We start from the raw sequence: 20,048 nt of genomic DNA, 5'->3' as shown, positions 1-20,048 counted from the left end.
TTTTTCACATTAAAAAATAAATATGACCTCACATTGTGTCAATCACGTTTACACACTGCCTCCGAAATTTTCACCCGTCATAATAAAATTTAGATCGGGTTCAATTTTCTGCGTTATTCGCATCTGTAGCAAGCATTTTGAGAACTGTTTTGACAATTTAGAGCCACAATGACATTCAGTGCATGACAAATTTTGACAAATACGAAAAAAACGCTAACGAAAATTTTGAAATTAAGGTCCTTGCACGCTGTGTTCGGACTGAAATTTTTGCACGTTAAAAAATAAATACGACCTCGTTGTGTCAATCACATTTACAAACTGTCTCCAAATTTTTCATCTGTCATATTTGAAAGCTGTTTTGACAATTCAGGGCCACCATGACATTCAGTGCGTGACGAATTTGGACAAAAACGAAAAAACGCATATGAAAATTTGCACACTGAGTCCGAAATCCTCGTCCAAAATTTTTGCACATTAAAAAATAAATACAACCTCATGTTGTGTCAATCACGTTTAGACACTGACTCTGAAAATTTCGTGTGTAGAACATTTTTTTTGGATCGGGTTCAATTTTATGCGTTTTTTGCATCCAAAAAAAAGGGACACCAATACTATATTCATGAGATATACTTTGATATTTCATCTATTTTGAGAGTTACAAGCAAGGAACAATTTACAAGAAACTTGATGCATCATCAGCTATTTTCAATTTATGCCACCATAAAAACACAAAGAGGAATGCTATATAGAAATACGAGTAAAGTGCAAAGGTAATCATGCATGGTGTTTTGGATGTAACATCACACCCTGAATCATTGAAATGGCTTTTAAATATCTGTCATCGTCAGTTGACATTAGCATTAGAGATTTAATACAACCGCTGTTTTCATCTGCATTTGACGAAATCTTCTTGCGCCTACTGCAAAAACAAAACAAAAAAATCTATAAAATAGCTCAGGTGAACATGTAAACTGTCTCTCAGTGACTTGACCGAAAACATCTCTGTTAACAAATTGACAGTTAACCTTCATACGCAACCATTTAATTATGCTTGTGCCTGTTGAGTGAGCTCCAAATGAGTGCTAATGTTACACTTCGCTCATTACGCTATTTCAGTGCCCACAGGGGGATAATCTTCTCCATACTTTGTTAACACAGTCTTTGGCTGCTGATGTGACCCTGTAAGTCAAGCTTTTGGTGTGAAGAGGAGTGTTTTGGGCACGAGCCAGGAACGGGAACACAGAGATCTCTAGCACTAGCGATGGTGTTGCTTCCTTTCTGCAGCAGCCACATTATCAACCTTGTCATGAATAATACAGAGTTACTGATGGATTCTCTATCTGGTTATGTAATGGCTTTGCCGGTGATGGCTGTAGTATTTTAATGTTTTACCACGGTAGTGTTTTCCCGTCTGGCTTTGAGCTCTCGTTTTTATCTCGGAGACAAAACCCTCATTGTTTTTTGACAAGACTGATAATCTTTCCAAACAAAATCCACTGAAGGTGGTGATACACATACAATGATTCGTGCTCACGTGTGGCTGTCATGAAAAGTGTAACCAGGTCAAGCTGTGAGCTGCGTGAGCATGTGGCTGCTGGCGTACAGTTCAGAGACCATGCAACGTCTGCAATGTTACAGCTGCACTTCTCAATAAGTTATGCACATTAGCGTGAATCACATGTCGCTGATACTGACACACGCATATGGGAAGCGTAAGAGAGAAGGAGAGGAAATGCAAGGGAAGGGAGACTGAAAAGATGGTTTTCAGCTGTATTGCTCTGCCTACTCAGAGAGAGAGAGAATTTAAGAGACAGTAAAGGGGAGGTAATGAAATATACTGAGCAATAAAATGTCTGGAGTGACCAGAGAAGCCTATACTGTGATTACAACTTGCCTGTACTTACCAGTAGATATTTCGTCTTTGTTTTTCAAATTCAAGCTTTTAGGTAACTGTTATTTCATCAATAGTATAATATTTAAATAAAATATTGTATTAAACTGGATACATTGAAATTAATTAAAATAACAGAACATGAAAATTAATAAACATTAACAATAAATAAATCTAAATAACTAAAAATTATAATAAAACTAAATGTGATGTGACAAATTGTAATGTTTATAGATAGACAGACAAACAGATAGATATGTATAAAAATGTTAAATATCTGTTTAATAGTTGTGAACAAAAATGAAAACAAATTATATATATATAATCTTAATATAAACATAATATATGTCATATATCTATTTGATATTTATTTTAATATGTAATATTTATTTAAGGTGTGCACAAAAATGAAAACCAATTTTATATATATATATATATATATATATATATATATTAGTTTTCATTTTTTTCCTCTGAAAATATTAAATAGATATTTATATATGACATTTATATATATGAAAACAAAAATGAAAACAAATTATATATATATATATATATATATATATATATACATATTTGTGTGTGTACATACATATACACAAATTTAAATGTAAATATAATATATTTTTTATTTTTTTTAAACTAAATGTGCACACACATTTAGTTTTATTATAATTTTTAATTTTATGTATATATAAACACATTACATTTATGTATTTGTAAACACATTACATTTTAGTATATTTAGTTTTAGTATATTTAATTATTAATATTTATTTATGAAGCATATCATGCTTTATTTATTTATTTTTTTGTGTTCTATTACTATAATTAATTTTCATTTTTACATTTTTAAAATCAATTTTAATTTACTCACCATGATCAAATCTCTCTCTCTCTCTCTCTGTAATAGTAATAAATATATAAATATTATAAATCATAAAAATATAAAAAATATGTGTCTACATATCTCTATACATCTCTCTCTCTCTCACTCTATATATATCATTCATTTTTGTTCACAATATTGATAATTTTAATAAATATTATTAAATATTATAATACAAATTAATACGATGTGTACACACTCTCTCTCTCTCTCTCTCTATATAGTGTGTATGTGTGTATACATCACATCGCATTTAGTTTTATTATATTTTATTATTAATATTTATTTATGAAGCATCTAATGCTTTATTCATTTATTTACAATAACTTATAGTAATAATGACTTATAATAAATGTCATGTTAGCTACTGCATTATTTTGTATATTTTGATAAAATAAATTAACCTATAAACCTTATTATAAAATGTTACAAAAACATTTTTTGTGTGTTTATGCGCACATTTGTCCCATCAACGGCGTTTCTAAGTGAACTGTAAACCTTCCTCCCATACAAAACCATCACGTTGAACTGGAATAAACTGGGCCGGGAAAAAAATGATCCGAAAGGAAAGACCAATTATCCGATCAAGCTCAGAATCTCTGCATCGACCCCACCCTTTGCCTTTTTTTTCTCCATTTCCTCTCTCTCTTTTACCATCCTTTACTGTAGTAGCCCTTCCCTGCTCCGCTGATCCCACCCTCTCCCACATACACACACGAACACACTCAACAAAGCCCACAAACATGCTGGCATTCTCGCGTACACTCACTCTCTCAGCTCTGCCTCCGTCTGATTGAGTACCATTTCATTCTTGGGCACTCAGCAACAGTCTCTGACCATCTCACACACACACACACACAGTCACACTCCCTCTGGAAGGAATCCTGCAGTTTGCGGCTGCAGCGCTTTGGATATGCCGGACCGTCTGCTCTGAGGTGGGAGGTGGGCTTGAGAGCTTGTGTGTAAGAATCTGTTCCGATTCATTCTGTAATTCTAGTGCTAATGTGAGCAAATGTTGATCCTGCATGGAAGTTCTTTACATCCTGTGATGGTCTGTCTGGAAGTTTCGGACCAAGTGATTAACTAATGTTGGGCGTATTTTAAGTTACTGTGCATGGGAATTCAGATATTAAGTTATAAGTTTAGCATGCTGAGTCAAATCAAATAAGCAATTGTGCAGGCTTCTACCTATATGAGTAAAAGAAGATGTGAATACTTGTTTTACACACTACAAATGCACTGGAAGATGTTTATGTGAAATCTTCTTAGACTTGTGTGGGTTCCCATTTGATGTATATTTTTGGGAGATTGGCTTTGGCTTGATTAATTTGTAGATCTAATTGAATGTCTTTGTATTTGCTGGTTCACCAAACCACTTTTTATAGTGAGCGTGCAACTATGCAGTCAGCAGATCCTCCAGCTCTCCGAATCAAACTCTAAACCCAATAACTGCCACAGACATTTCAATCTGCTGGCATCTGAAACGTCTCAGATCTCACACACGCACACATTCACACGCACAGCTAGTCACACACTCGTAAATACACAAATACTGTTCTCAATATAACTCACGGCATATATCATTACAAATATCTCATCATACTATAAAATAAAAATATGAGAGCTGCTAAATAATTTGGTCACACAACATGTGATGTTGTCACAAGTACTATAAGAAATGTGTTTTCACTAGCAGTGGTTTTGTATGTTAGTTTTTAGAAATAATATAAGTGAAATTAAAATAAAATTCTCAGTATCACCAGATTTTAATAAACTGAACAGTTAAACTGTATTTCTCATAAACCCCAGGTTACAGTTTTTATGTGATCATTTTTTAAATAATTCATATATATATATATATATATATATATATACATATATGTGTGTGTGTGTGTGTGTGTGTGTGTATAAATTAAAGGAATTAATTATATATATATATATATATATTAAAGGAATAAAATCAAAAGAATTAAAATATATATAACATCAAAACAAATAAAAAAATGTCATTAAGAAACAGTTTCATTAATGTTTTATTGTTTTACTTATTGTTTTATTTGTTTTTAATTGAAATATTACACACACACACATATATATATATATATATATATATATATATATGACAACTTACCCCACACTTATGTTATAAATGTATACAATTTATTATTATGATTAACTATTCATATTTAAAGGAGTACGCTAAAAAATAAAAAAACACAATTTGTTGAGTCAGCTTAAAATAATTAGTTACCCTGCTGCCTTAACATTTTAAGTTCAGTCAACTACAATAAGTTTATTCAACTTGAAATGTTAAGTTGTACTAAGTAACAACTTAGATATTTGTGTTTGCTAAACTTAACAGATGGGTAAGTAACCCAGCTGCCTTATAATTTTAAGTTGGTTCAACTCAAATATCTAAGTTGTCACTTAGTATAATTTAACATTTCAAGTTGAATACACTTTTTTTTTGAGTTGACTGAACTTAAAATTTTAAGGCAGCCAGGTTACAAATTATTTTAAGTTGACTCAACAAATTATTTTTTGCAGTGTAGTTCAATTCCGGAACAAAAATTAACAGATAATGTACTAACCCCCATCCGAGATGTTCATGTCTTCCTTTCTTCAGTCGTAAAGAAATTATGTTTTTTGAGGAAAACATTTTAGCATTTCTCTCCATGTAATAGACTTCTGTGGTGGCTCTAAATGATCCCAGCTGAGGAAAAAGGGTCTTATCTAGCAAAACGATCAGCTGTTTTCATAAAAATAATACAATTTATATACTTTTTAATGTCAAATGCTCGTCTCGTCTAGCTCTGTGTGAACTCTGTTTTCCGGTCATGACAGTTAGGGTACATCTAAAAACTCCCATCTCATTTTCTCCTTCAACTTCAAAATCATCCTTCATTGCTGCAAAAATATCAAACCCAGAGTTTACATAGTGAACATGCAGAGAAGATCAAACGTCCTTTACAAAGAAAAGGTAAAAACAGCGATGTAGGACGATTTTGAAGTTGGAGGAGAAAATGAGACAGGAGTTTTTAGACGTACCCTAACTGTCATGACCGAAAAAATATATTTTATATATATATATATATATATATATATATATACACTACCGTTCAAAAGTTTGTGGTCAGTAAGACTTGTAATAGTCTTTAAAGTAGTCTCTTATGCTCATCAAGGCTGTATTTATTTGATTAAAAAAAAACAAAAAAAAAAACAGTAATATTGCAAAATGTTTTTACAATATAAAATAATGTTTTTTATTTTAACATACTTTAAAATAGAATTTATTCCTGTGATGAAAAGCTGAATTTTTATCAGCTGTTACTCCAGTCTTAAGTGTCACATGATCCTTCAGAAATCATTCTAATATGCGGATTTATTATTAGAATAATCAGTGTTGGATAATATCAACAGTTGTGCTGCCAAGTATTTTTTGGAACCTGTGATTTTTTTTTTTTTCAGGATTCTTTCATGAATAACAAGTTTAAAAAGTACAGTGTTTATTCAAAATATAAATATTTTATAACAATGTAAATTATTTATTATTAACTTTTAATAAACTTTTAATTATTAACTTAATACATCCTTGGTGAATAAAAGTATTAATTTCTTAAAAAAAAAAAAAAAAAAAACAATAAAAATGTACTGAATTAAACACAGACAGTTTCATGAATGTTTTATTGTTTTAATTTAATTTTTCATTTGTTGGAATTAAAAATATATATCCTTTTTTCCCACAAGAGTGGGCGTGGTCATTTGTAAATTGTAAAAAAAAAAAAAAAGCCTGTGTCTGGCTTCCGTTCTCATCTGTGTCCAGCTTTTTTTAGCTGTAAAAAACAGTTCATTGTGCTGCATGATATTGCAAACTGGTGTGTCTTTCAATATTATTTTAATGTATTATCAAAATTATGAACACAGTTGTTTGTAATGCAAAGAGTTTTACTGTTTACTGCATGTTGTTATTCTTCTCATTATTTCATTATAGGAAACATAAGTCTCGCCCATAGGCTTATTTCCGCGTTAAAGAAAAAGGTGGATATATTAAATTTAAACTTACCCCATACAGTGTGATGAGCTGAAGTAAACCTTAAAAAACACAACTATACTGGTCTAATTTCTCACACAGTTCTCTTTGACCAATAAAAACCTGGTCAACCTCAACTCTTTGTGATAAACAATAACAGCTAAGCTGTAATTCTTATTCATGATACTTTTCCTTCACATAATGTATTCACATCTGACACAGCCTTCGCTCTCTAGTGCTTCTTACTCACTTTCTGTAATTTGATTCACATTTTGTTGAGCTCATTTATTCAGAGTCGTTCTAAAGAGTGAATCGTTGTGTACTCATGTCCCAAATTCACCTCTATGTGCTGTTTATTAAGTTTTTTTTGTCTAACAGCTGGTAAACGTCTGATGTTACTCTGTAAATAACAGAAGACAGATAAGATTTGTTTCGTGACATGAGTGTGAAGGTGCAACCTTTGTGACATGACAGGAGCCACCTGGCCCTCAGTGTGACTCCTGTCAGTACAACTTTCCACCAAAAGCCAAAAATACATTTGTTTAAAGTTAGGAAAGCATTCAGAGCAGCTTCGTACTCGGATACCAGGGCTTTATGTGTTTTATGTTATGACAGTGTGTTGTCAAAGTCTTTTAAATCTTCAAAAGGACTTAAAATAGACATCTATAAGTCATTGGGTGGCTTATAAAATATTAAAAACAACAACAACAACATGTGCAGTGTTCAGAAAAGATCTATTAAACTGATCAAAAATGACAGTAAAAACATTTATAATGTTATAAAAGATTTTCGTTTTTAAAAAATGCTGTTCTTTTGAACTTTCTATTTGTCAAAGAACACTGAAAAACACACACAGGTCTCGGACAAAATAATGTGAACACTCACTATTATAGAAATTAATATAATTTGTGTAAGCTATAGTGAAAAAAACCCTTATGGTTGTCTTTTATTTATCCTTTTCTATACTCTCTACACTAAGAGGTTAAAGAACCTCAAAAAGAGGTTCTTTATTGGCATTGATGGCTCAGTGAAGAATCTTGAACATCCATGGAACCTTTCAAAAGCAAAAAAGGTTCCTTATAGTCGAAAAAGGTTCTTTAGATTTTTAAAATGGTTCATTTAAGAACTGTTCACTGAAAGGTTCTTTGGGAGCTTCTTTTATGGCATCACAGCAAAAACACCCTTTTGGAACCTTTATTTTTAAGAGTATGACTTACTAAAAGCTGCATTCATTTTTTTGTTTAAAAATGATCCAAAATCAATTATTGAGCAAGTACATATCCAATCTGTGTTCAGATTATCTCCTTACCTCAGCCGTAAGTTTGTAATGTTTTCTAAATTGAGTGGTTCGGTTCTTTCGTCTTTGCATCATTACATCATGCCTTTATACATAAAAAAGGAGTCCCGGCTATATCGTGTGTGTGGATGCTACAGCTGACGGATCATTTTATATAGAATTATATCAATTATATTCCAGTTTTAAATGTGCATTTGATGGTTTAATGTGATCTGAGCTACACTATATTGCCAAAAGTATTCGCTCACCCATGCAAATAATCGGAATCAGGTGTTCCAATCACTTCCATGGCCACAGGTGTATAAAATCAAGCACCTAGGCATGCAGACTGTTTTTACAAACATTTGTGAAAGAATGGGTTGCTCTCAGGAGCTAAGTGAATTCCAGCGTGGAACTGTGATAGGATGCCACCTGTGCAACAAGTCCAGTCGTGAAATTTCCTCGCTCCTAAATATTCCATAGTCAACTGCCGCCACTGGACTCTAGAGCAGTGGAGACACATTCTCTGGAGTGACGAATCGTGCTTCTCCATCTGGCAATCTGATGGACGAGTCTGGGTTTGGCGATTGCCAGGAGAACGGTACTTGTCTGACTGCATTGTGCCTAGTGTAAAGTTTGGTGGAGGGGGGATTATGGTGTGGGGTTGTTTTTCAGGAGCTGGGCTTGGCCCCTTAGTTCCAGTGAAAGGAACTCTGAATGCTTCAGCATACCAAGACATTTTGGACAATTCCATGCTCCCAACTTTGTGGGAACAGTTTGGCCCCTTCCTCTTCCAACATGACTGTGCACCAGTGCACAAAGCAAGGTCCATAAAGACATGGATGACAGAGTCTGGTGTGGATGAACTTGACTGGCCTGAACAGAGTCCTGACCTCAACCCGATAGAACACCTTTGGGATGAATTAGAGCGGAGACTGAGAGCCAGGCCTTCTTGTCCAACATCAGTGTGCGACCTCACAAATGCGCTTCTAGAAGAATGGTCAAAAATTCCCATAAACACACTCCTAAACCTTGTGGACAGCGTTCCAGGAAAAGTTTTTATGATAGACAACACTCAGCTAGAGACTATTCAAGAGATGTATGAATCTATTCTAAGAAAATTGGAATCTGTATTAAAGGAGAAGTTCACTTCCAGAATAAAAACTTCCTGATAATTTACTCATATCCATGTCATCCAAAATGTTAATGTCTTTCTTTCCTGAGGCGTAAAGACATTAAGTTTTTTGAGGAAAACATTCCAGGATTTTTCTCCATATAGTGGACTTCAATGGTGGACAATGGGTTGAAGGTCCAAATTGCAGTTTCTCTTGCAGGGCTCTACTCGATCCCAAAAATGCAAATCAATTGGTCACTTAAAAAAATAAAAATGCATATGCTTTTTAACCACAAATGCTCATCTTGCACTAGCTCTGTGATGTGCATGCACGTCTTCAAGCATTACGTAATCACACTGAAAAAGTCACGTGCAGTTAGTTCTTCGTCTGTGTACTTCAGTTAAAAAATGTAGGATAGGGTGAAAAACTAGTGCATCTAGTGTAGCAGTGTTTAGTACAAGCTGTGGGTGAAATGAATGAGTTGTCAGACTTGCAAAAAGGGCAAATCATGGGAGCCCATTCAGCAGGAGAGTCTGTAACCTTAACAGCCCAATTGTTTGGTGTTTAAAAAACAACAGCATGGCAAGACTTTATCAGAGAAAGAAGAATAGTGAGCAAAAACTGAAGTGAATGATAGCGACCAGCGATCACAAAGAACAAACTACTACAACAAAGTGACAGCAAACCTCAGTATTTGCTTTGAAGGCCATTTTTCCTTAAAAAATGACCACAGAGAACTGCAACTGCTAAAACTTCACTCACAAACACCAATATGTAAAAAATAGTGTCATGATTCTAAGACCTGGACATCTGGAGCACAAAGATGAATTTGGCCAAATCAATCACCTGACTGAATCAATCTCTAAAACATTTGCCAGATTTTATGAAAAACTCAATTTTTCTTCCAACTTTAAAATCTCCCAATCTCGCTTTGTAAACACTGGGTTGGTATTTCCACCTATGTCAAACATGCATGATTACGTAATGTGTGAGGTCGGGCTAGTGTGAGACAGCAATTGTGGTTAAAAAGTATATAAATTAGTATTTTTCTTAGAAAATAACTGATCATTTCACTAGATAAGAACCTTATTCCTTGGCTGGGATCATGTACAGCCCTTTGAAGCTGCATTGAAACTGCAGTTTGGACCTTTAACCCGTTGGCCACCACTGAAGTCCACTATATGGAGAAAAATCCTGGAATGTTTTCCTCAAAAACTTTAATTTCTTTTCAACTTAAGAAAGAAAGACATGAACATCTTGGATGACATGGAGGTGAGCAAAATATCAGGAAATTTTTATTCTGAAAGTGAACTACTCCTTTAATAAAGAAATATTGGCTATATTTTCCAGGTGTTCACATTATTTTGTCCAACCCCTTATGTATATATAAGTTGTTGAGGTTGTTTTTTTTGTACCGGTTTTCATTTCTATTTCTATCACTTGTCCCCTTCAGTGTCCCCTCAATCAGATCACGAGGACGAGGAGTTTCCATGTGGATACAGATCCAAAGACTCTAGCGACTGTCACAGACAGAGCTGGACACGCTGAAAACGTGAGGAGGAAAAGAACAGGTTTGTGTTGCTCATTGTTCAAATTCTGTAAGTAGTAGGCCAACACTGATATTGGATCTGTAATGAGTTAGACCAAAACTGTCTGTGAAGTTGTTTTGTGGTCACACTTAAGCTTTCACAAGTGTTTGCAACTCTCTTTAATGGATTCGGCTGGTTTTGCAGCCTCGTCCCCAAGAGGACTGACACCAGCAGTGGAAAGGATAAGAAACGAACAGGCTCCAACAGACGTTCAGCCATGCATGGCGCCACCCTTATATTCGTCCTCATTGGGGTGCTCCTGTACTTGATGATGGGGGCTTTGGTGTTCAATGCCCTGGAGGCTCCAAATGAGGAATCCCATCGTAACAAGCTGCAAGCCATCCGTCAGGAGTTCATGGACAACTACACATGTGTAGACCCTAAACATCTGTCAGATCTGATAGAAGTAAGTATTGCTGTTTATAATCGATTCTCTCCATTAATCAGATTTAAAAAAACAAAAAACAAATTTGAATTAATATGCATAGAAAATGCTGTTCAATGATAAGTTTGCATGCTTTTTTCTTTGAAAACCAATGCTACAGCTATTCTACATTAAAATGTTGTTCCAGGTCGGAATGTCTGTTTTTGTTTTAGTTTGATTTTGCTCACTGCCGAATTACCTAATAGTATTTCGACACTCTGAGTAACTAGTTGGTGGAAAACACAGCGTATTGGAGCCATGGAAGCCAGTAAATGAACTGGGTCAGGGATTGCAGATTCTAAACAACCTAAAAACCCTAAGCTTTAAATCTCTGTGACCAGAGGTATAATAAAATGTGGATAAATCAACTCATCAACTTACAGTGTAAGGCTTGTTGCCTTTCATTGTCAACTGACCACTCGCAGGGAGTTGAGTGACAGGCGATCTGACCAATTATAATGCCAAATCTGCCATTTTGTCCAACAAACAAACCAGACAGGAGAGTAGATTAATGTCTGTGGGTTTGCATTTGACAAATTGCTTGTATTGACGTCTTTCCGCGGTTGAAATAAAATATGTTATGATGTTCATTCATGTTTATTTCACCCGGGTAGCCAGTTGGTGGAAAACACAGCGTACTGAAGCCATGGAAGCCAGCAAATGAACTGGGACAGAGATTGCATATTCTACCCAACCTAAAAAGCCTAAGCATCCATTTTTGAAAATCTCTATGACCAGAGGCATATTAAAATGCAGATTAAACAGCTCATCAAATTACAGTGTATAGCTTGCTGCCATCCATTGTCAACTGACTCCTCGCCAGGAGTTTGATTAAGAGGCGATCTGATCAATTATAACGTCAAATCTACCATTTTGTCCAACAAACAAACCAGACAAGAGAGCAGATTAATGTCGGTGGGTTTGCATTTGAAAAATTGACTGTATTGATGTCTTTCTGAGGTTGAAGTAAAATACATTCTTATGTTCATTCATGTTTATTTCACCCTGGGTTGCCAGTTGGTGAACATAGCGTATTGGAGCCATGGAAGCCAGCAAATGAACTGGGTCAGAGATTTCAGATTCTACACAACCTAAAAAGCCTAAGCATCCATTTTTAAAAATCTCCCAGACGCCTATTAAAATGTGGATAAATCAACACATCAACTTACATTGTAAGGCTTGTTACCTTCCATTGTCAACTGACCCCTCGTCTGACCAATTATACGCCAAATCTGCCATTTTGTCCAACAAACAAATCAGACAGGAGAGTAGATTAATGTCGGTGGGCTTGCACTTGAAAAATTGTGTGTATTGACGTCTTTCCGCAGTTTAATTAAAAAAAACGTTCTGCTGTTCATTTATGTTTATTTTGTATCGTTTGAACTGAGGCACTACAGTGATCTGTCATGACACATTAACAAGGTACAAAATTGTATTTATTGTTTGAATTTCTTACAAAAAAAATACTAAATTTGTCTTGTCTCTCTGTCTTGTCTGTTTGCCCGTTGTCAGTTTTCTCTTTGCTCTGCGTTTAATTTTTTACTGTGTGAGAACATGATGTGTGGTGTGACAACACCATAGCTTGTCGGATGTAGCAATATTACCTAAAAGGGGCAGGTCTTTGCAAAGGGTCAACTGCACTAGTTGCGCTTGTTGTGTGTCCCCAGCCTGTCAAACCGGATGAGCATAGAGTCTGAGAAGAAAGGGAAACCCCGTCCACTATTTTGAAATTTAAGTGCCATACTCATCTCAGCCACTAGCTGTCAATATTATATCCTGCACCTTTAAGAATTTTACTGCTCTGCAACATTAGCTTGTATCAGTTGTCATGTTAAGTCAACCTGTGTTTAATATCAAAACTTATTTCCCTGTACTCCATTGTCTCTATACAGAAGGTGGCAGAGGCTATCAGTGTTGGAGTTGACCCCAGCAGTAATACCACAGTCAGCACCAGTTGGGACCTGGCCAGCGCTTTCTTCTTCTGTGGCACCATTATCACCACCATCGGTATGGGACTGCCATGTCACTGGCTGAACACACCTGCATGCTAAAGCCAGAGCCAGGCCTGGCCTCTGCATTCTGGGGATCATTGGCACTGTGAGATGTCTAAAAATATCTGCCATCAGATCACAGCAAGTGTTTGTCTGTGGTCCAGGTTATGGGAACATCTCTCCAAAGACAGACTGGGGTCAGTTCTTCTGTATCTGCTATACACTGGTGGGTATTCCCTTGTTTGGATTTCTGCTGGCTGCCGTAGGAGACCATCTGGGGACGTCACTGAGGAATGCCATTGCTAAAGTTGAAGCTCTTTTATGGGTAAATGGTGATGATGACAAACATAACCTCACAAGACAATCACTGTATTTTTTCTGTCTTATACATCAAGGTGCTGTAAACCTTTGTCGCAGTGATTCATTTCACACTTCTCTGGCCATTTTTCTTCAGTCTTCTTTATCTTCTCCATTCAGAAGTGGAAGGTGAGCCCAACTATCGTGCGTGTCATCACCGCTGTGCTGTCCATCCTGCTGGGCTGCGTTCTCTTCATCTTTTTGCCAATTTTAGTCTTCCAAGAGGTTGAAAACTGGAGTCTGCTGGAATCCGCCTACTTTGTGATCATCACCCTCACTACAGTGGGCTTTGGAGACTATGTTGCAGGTACCACTGAGTGAAATCCTGAAATGTTTTCTCACTTGTGATAGTTTGATAAATAGCTTGTACTTCATTTTAAGATCTACCTGTAAGCATCTGTCTCATCACTTGTCTTCTTGGTCAAAATAATGTTAACCCTTAGCAAAGACCTCATTTAACCATGGCATGTTCTTCTTCATGTTCTTCTCTAAATGTAACTTGTAGTGGGCTTATAATGGGTTGATTGTTTTATCAATGGTTTGGATCCTCCATTGCCTGAATTATTTAACAGGACATTTTGGTTTAGTCTTCTAATGCCACAACCGAAATTCCAAAGCGAAATGCTAAACACCATACCACTATTTACCCAGAAGCACACTTGAATGAATAGTTTACCCAAAAATTAAAAATCTGTCATTGTTTACTAACCCTTATTTTATTCTGAATGCGTATGACTTGTGCAGAACACAAAACAGGATATTTTGAAGAATGTCTTAGCTGTTGTCCACATTTTTCAAGTAAATGGGACCCAAAACATTCAAGCAAAAAAGCACACACTGGTATATTCCAAGACACTGGTATCCACTGGTATCCAAACCAGGGGCAAAGTCATGTGAGATATGATCGCAATATGATTGGATATGACTGGTTATATTTGGCTGTGATTGGTTCATGCGATAAATCCCACCTCGTATATTTGTGCGAGTTCCGCATTTGTGAATCAGTCTGAATAAACAATATAAAGGTGTTAATGGGAAGACTACTTTTAAAAAATGAAGTAAACAACTTCGATATAACCACTTTGTTACCTCAAAATAAGACTTAAAATGGCATGAAAACATGATCTGTGGGAGTTTTTAGTGAGTAATCAGCTTGGTGAAATTAAAAGTCATTTTGAATTGGGACATGAATTTATATTTGATTTTAAAAAAAAAAATAAAAAGAAGAAGAAAACTTGGATTTTGTTTTGTTGATTTTTGATTTTGTTTTGTTGTTTTGTCAGAGACTGGCTCAACCCAGCAGCTGGGTAGAAATAAATAACCCAGACAATTTACAGAAAAACTACCCAGCACCTGGGTAACAAATATTAAAAGTAACCCAATAAAATGAACTAACAGGCTGAACCCAGCATTTGGGTTTAAAACAAAAACAGCCCAACATTTTTTAGAGTGCAGGTAAAACTACCCAGCACCTGGGTAAATATATATATATATATATATATATATATATATATATATATATATATATAAAACAATAAAATGACCCAACAAGCTGAATCCAGCATTATAACCCAGCATTTTAGAGTGCAGAAAAAAACTACCCAGTACCTGGGTAAAAACATTCAAAACAACCCAATAAAATGACCCAACAGGCTGAACCCAGCATTTGGGTTAAAAAAATAACCCAGCATTTTTTAGAGTGCAGAAAAACTACCCAGCACCTGGGTAAAAATATTAAAAACAACCCAATAAAATGACCCAACAGGTTGAACCCAGCATTTGGGTTAAAAAAATAACCCAGCATTTTTTAGAGTGCAGAAAAACTACCCAGCACCTGGGTAAAAACATTAAAAACAACCCAATAAAATGACCCAACAGGCTGAACCCAGCATTTGGGTTAAAAAAAATAACCCAGCATTTTTAGAGTGCAGAAAAACTACCCAGCACCTGGGTAAAAATATTAAAAACAACCCAATAAAATGACCCAACAGGCTGAACCCAGCATTTGGGTTAAAAAAATAACCCAGCATTTTTAGAGTGCAGAAAAACTACCCAGCACCTGGGTAAAAATATTAAAAACAACCCAATAAAATGACCCAACAGGCTGAACCCAGCATTTGGGTTAAAAAAAATAACCCAGCATTTTTTAGAGTGGAGAAAAACTACCCAGCACCTGGGTAAAAATATTAAAAACAACCCAATAAAATGACCCAACAGGCTGAACCCAGCATTTGTTTTTTTGTTTTTTGTTTTTTTTTGAAAAAAATAAATAAATAACCCAGCATTTTTTAGAGTGCAGAAAAACTACCCAGCACCTGGGTAAAAACATTAAAAACAACCCAATAAAATGACCCAACAGGCTGAACCCAGCATTTGGGTTAAAAAAATAACCCAGCATTTTTTAGAGTGCAGAAAAACTACCCAGCACCTGGGTAAAAATATTAAAAACAACCCAATAAAATTACCCAACAGGCTGAACCCAGCATTTGTTTTGTTTTTTTGAAGAAAAAAATAAATAACCCAGCATTTTTTAGAGTGCAGAAAAACTACCCAGCACCTGGGTAAAAACATTAAAAACAACCCAATAAAATGACCCAACAGGCTGAACCCAGCATTTGTTTTGTTTTGTTTTTTTTGAAGAAAAAAATAAATAACCCAGCATTTTTTAGAGTGCAGAAAAACTACTCAGCACCTGGGTAAAAATATTAAAAACAACCCAATAAAATGACCCAACAGGCTGAACCCAGCATTTGTGTACGAAAACAGTTACAAGAGCTTGCGGTTTTACAGCCTCTAGTGTTCATTTCTGTTGGAGACTGCAGTGATTACTACATATTTAATATGTACTGATTAATATGTATTTCGCATCTTACGATAAAGTTTCCATAGGTATGTTTTTGTCATGAGATCAGGTAGACATAGAATAACTCAAACAGGTCAAAATAAGTCAAAACAGGTTTGTAATCACATGAGGGTGAGTAAGTGATGACAGAATTTTTTAATTCTTGGGTGAACTATAACTTTAATTTGAATAAATCATTCTTTATGTGTTTTGTGCATTTTCTTATTGTCCATCAGGTGACAGTGGTGATGCAGGTCAAAATCATTGGTACAAGCCTCTGGTGTGGTTCTGGGTTTTGTTTGGATTGGCCTACTTTGTGTCCATTCTTTCCATGATTGGGAACTGGATCCTGGTTCTTACGAAAAAAACCCGAGCTGAGGTGAGCCAATGATTAAATGATGATGACTAATCAATTTTTCATAATTAAATGTCTTGTGCAGTTTATGAATAAGGTCAGCGCCTGGTCCCTGGTCAATCTAAACACCGCAACTCAAATGGGATTTTTAACTACTCTCTCAATTCCCGCCCCTTCTATCTTCATAATAACCTTCCTTCCATTATCCCTCACACCCTTAATTCATCTCCACAACTCCTATTAACCTAAAATCTGTATCAAATTTCAATCATTCTGTTCCTGGTGACATACAAATCTCTCCATAACTCTCAAGCCTTTCCATTTCTCCTGCCCTACTTTCTGCTCTCAGATGGAGGGGTTGAGAGCGCAAGCCTCAGACTGGACTCAGAACATCCAGAACATGTCCATGGACTTCCGCATGTCCGGAAAATTTGACGATCCTTTCAGACGCACCAGGCGAAAGCGCCGTCACAGGCGCCACAGACACGACGGCAGTCAGGGCAAAACCGGAGAGGACGGAAAAGAGGAGAACGAATCCGAATCCGGCTCCTACACGGGTTCGTCAGAAGAGTCAGAAAGCAGCTCCGAGTCCGAATCGGAGGTGACCCAGACAGAACGGGTCCCGGAGGGAGGGGGTGGCGACAAGGCCAAAGATTTAGAGAAAGAGGAAAAACTCCACGCCATGCCCAAAGATCCCATCCTCTCTCAGCCCTTGGATTACTTTGGGGAAAATCTCGCGTACATCGATGAGTCTTCAGATGCGGTGAGTGGGAAGGTTCACCTGGACCCCCTGCTGGACGTACCAGATTCCAACCCAACTTCTACAGACAGGCCCAAAAGGAGACGTCAAAGGAGACACTTGAGAAGAGATCAACAGAAACCCAAGACCCCTAAAACCAGTCCAAACGAACCAGAGATTAAAGCGCCAAATGGAGACATTAGGCAGAAAGATCCACCCACGCCAAAGCTGTGAGCGCCAAGATGAGAAAATCCTCTTTGGAATAAAGTTTTTCAACTTCGCTAGCTTTAGGATATGCTGTGCTCCACTGGAAAGGCACTTGGCGTTATTCTCAGATTTTACTGGGACGAAATGAGATATCCAAGTGCCTAAAATGAGAAGGGGCGAAAGAAGGTTCAGGTGTGGTCAAGTCTTGGACCGCTCTGCATGAGTGAGAACTTTTATTGAGTAATCAGATAGCAGCCCAGCCTAATGTGCAGAAAGGCCATGATGATCAGACACTTAGTGCCATCTACTGGACGTTCGCTGCACATGGTTTGTTTATGGATGCACTGACCGTCAATGAATGTTTTATTCAGTGTGCCTTTCACTTCTTTCCTAACGTCAGAATAATAAAGGAATGGCACCTTGATACTAATGTTACTAATCCAACTCAACTGATGCTTACCGCTCGGGTTTATCAAACTGTAATCTTTTTGTATTACTGATAAATAACATTATGCTACGGAAGCCTGTTTCTGCTTTAAGTGATAGAAGAGGCACTGGTAGCTGCAACTACGATTTTACACCTTACAGTCATTTTATTTTTAGTAATTGTTAGACTACTTTTCTCATGATTTCTCATTCTTGCTAATTTATATACACTGTTTGAACAGCAAGATTTGTAATGTTTTTTAAAGAAGTCTCTTTTGCTCACCAAGCCTGCATTTATTTATTAATTCAAATAACTATTTTCTATTTGAATATATTTTAAAATGCAATTTATTCCTGTGTTCAAAGCTGAATTTTCAGCATCATTACTCCAGTCTTCAGTGTTACATGATTCTTGATGATTAATTATTTTTTATCAGTATTTAAAACAGTTTAGTACTTTTTTTTCAGGATTCTTTGATGAAGATCCAAATGTTTTATATGAAATAAAAAGCTTTTGTAACATTATGTACTATATCATTCAAAAGCTTAATTTATAATATAAATTATAGGGATGTATTTAGAAATTGTAGAAATTAATATGCACACAGATGCTTTAAACTGGTCAGAAGTAATGGTAAAGACATTTATAATGTTACAAAAGATTTCTATTTCAGACAAATGCTGTTCTTCTGAACTTTCTATTCATCAAAGAAACCTGAAAAAATTCACCTCAGCTGTTTTCAACATAATAATAATAATAATAATACTAATAATAATAAATGTTTTTTAGCAGAAGATCAGAATATTAGAATGATATCTGAAGGATCATATGACTGGAGTAACAAAAAATTCAGCTTTGAATTCACAGGAATAAATTGCATTTTAAAACAGAAACAGAAAACAGTTATTTTATATAGTAGTAAAATAGTAAAATTTATTTTTGCTCTACTTGGTGAGCAGAAGAAACTTCTTTGAAAAAACATTATAACACTTTTGACTGGTAGTGTAAGCCTACAACAAACAACACTTTATATCTCACAATATGAATATTTCTCATAATTGTGACTTAATCTTACAGTTGCCACTTTTTCTTGAAATCGCAACATTATTTCGCATAATCACAGCTTTATATCAATAGTCATATCCTATAATTCTGTCAAAATCCCAGTTGCTACTTTGTTTCTCATTATTGCTGCAAATTTATTTCTCAAAATAGTGACTTGTTCTCATAATTTGTTATAATTGCAGCTTTATATCTTAAAACTGACACTTTGTCTAACAATGACTATTTTAAATTTTTTTTTTTTTAAATCTTAGTTGCTACCTTATGTCTTGTAAGAACCTTATTTCTCATGATTGCGACTTTTTCTCAATTTTTTTACTCTTCCAAATGTATATATTACAAATGGCTGTATCTCATAATTGTGAATTTTAATCTCACGTTTACTTTGTTATTGCAGCTTTATTTCGGTCCACTTCCAAAACAACAATTTACAAATTATTTACTCACCCCTTGTCATCCAAGATGTTCATGTCTTTCTGTCTTGAGTCGTAAAGAAATTATGGTTTTTGAGGAAAACATTTCAGGATTTTTCTTCATATAATTGACTTCAATTGTACCCCCCGATTTTGAACTTCCGAGTTTAAATGCAGCTTCAAAGGGTTCTAAACGATCCCAGCCAAGGAAGAAGGGTCTTATCTAGCGAAACGATCTGTCATTTTTTTCGAAAAAAAAAATTGTATAATTTTTAAGCATAAAAGCTGCATTTAAACTACATTTCGGAAGTAAAATCGGGGGCACAATTTAAGTCCATTATATGAAGAAAAATCCTGAAATGTTTTCCTCAAAAACCATAATTTCTTTACGACTGAAGACAGAAAGACATGAACATCTTGGATGACAAGGGTGAGTAAATT

The 20,048-nt window shown here is 35.5% G+C and overlaps 1 protein-coding gene across 2 annotated transcripts; it reads left to right on the top strand.

The window, feature by feature from the left end:
• Window positions 1–3,500: 3,500 nt before the first annotated feature.
• LOC127151933 (potassium channel subfamily K member 4) lies at window positions 3,501–19,945 on the top strand. Of its 2 annotated transcripts, none has more exons than XM_051092274.1 (8): window positions 3,501–3,715; window positions 10,655–10,772; window positions 10,935–11,196; window positions 13,107–13,221; window positions 13,370–13,530; window positions 13,683–13,869; window positions 16,641–16,783; window positions 17,109–19,945. In XM_051092274.1, the coding sequence occupies exons 3-8, from the start codon at window positions 11,008–11,010 to the stop codon at window positions 17,730–17,732; spliced, it is 1,419 nt and encodes a 472-aa protein (XP_050948231.1). In that variant the 5' UTR covers window positions 3,501–3,715; window positions 10,655–10,772; window positions 10,935–11,007; the 3' UTR covers window positions 17,733–19,945. The 2 variants fall into 2 exon arrangements, with proteins under 2 accessions (XP_050948231.1, XP_050948230.1); XM_051092273.1 differs by having other exon boundaries at window positions 3,501–3,742.
• The last annotated feature ends 103 nt before the right edge of the window (window positions 19,946–20,048 follow it).

The sequence above is a fragment of the Labeo rohita genome, chromosome 21 (genome assembly GCF_022985175.1).
Source record: "Labeo rohita strain BAU-BD-2019 chromosome 21, IGBB_LRoh.1.0, whole genome shotgun sequence".
Taxonomy (NCBI): Eukaryota; Metazoa; Chordata; class Actinopteri; order Cypriniformes; family Cyprinidae; genus Labeo; species Labeo rohita.
The sequence above is the reverse complement of the archived record's forward strand: the minus strand, read 5'-3'. Positions and strand labels throughout refer to the sequence as shown.

Bases quoted from the DNA above. Each gene is read 5' to 3' on its own strand.
- LOC127151933 (XM_051092274.1), top strand. From the start codon at position 11,008: ATGCATGGCGCCACCCTTATATTCGTCCTCATTGGGGTGCTCCTGTAC. The intron at 13,531-13,682 runs GTAAATGGTGAT...TTCTCCATTCAG, and splicing joins AAGTTGAAGCTCTTTTATGG to AAGTGGAAGGTGAGCCCAAC. The intron at 16,784-17,108 runs GTGAGCCAATGA...TTCTGCTCTCAG, and splicing joins CGAAAAAAACCCGAGCTGAG to ATGGAGGGGTTGAGAGCGCA.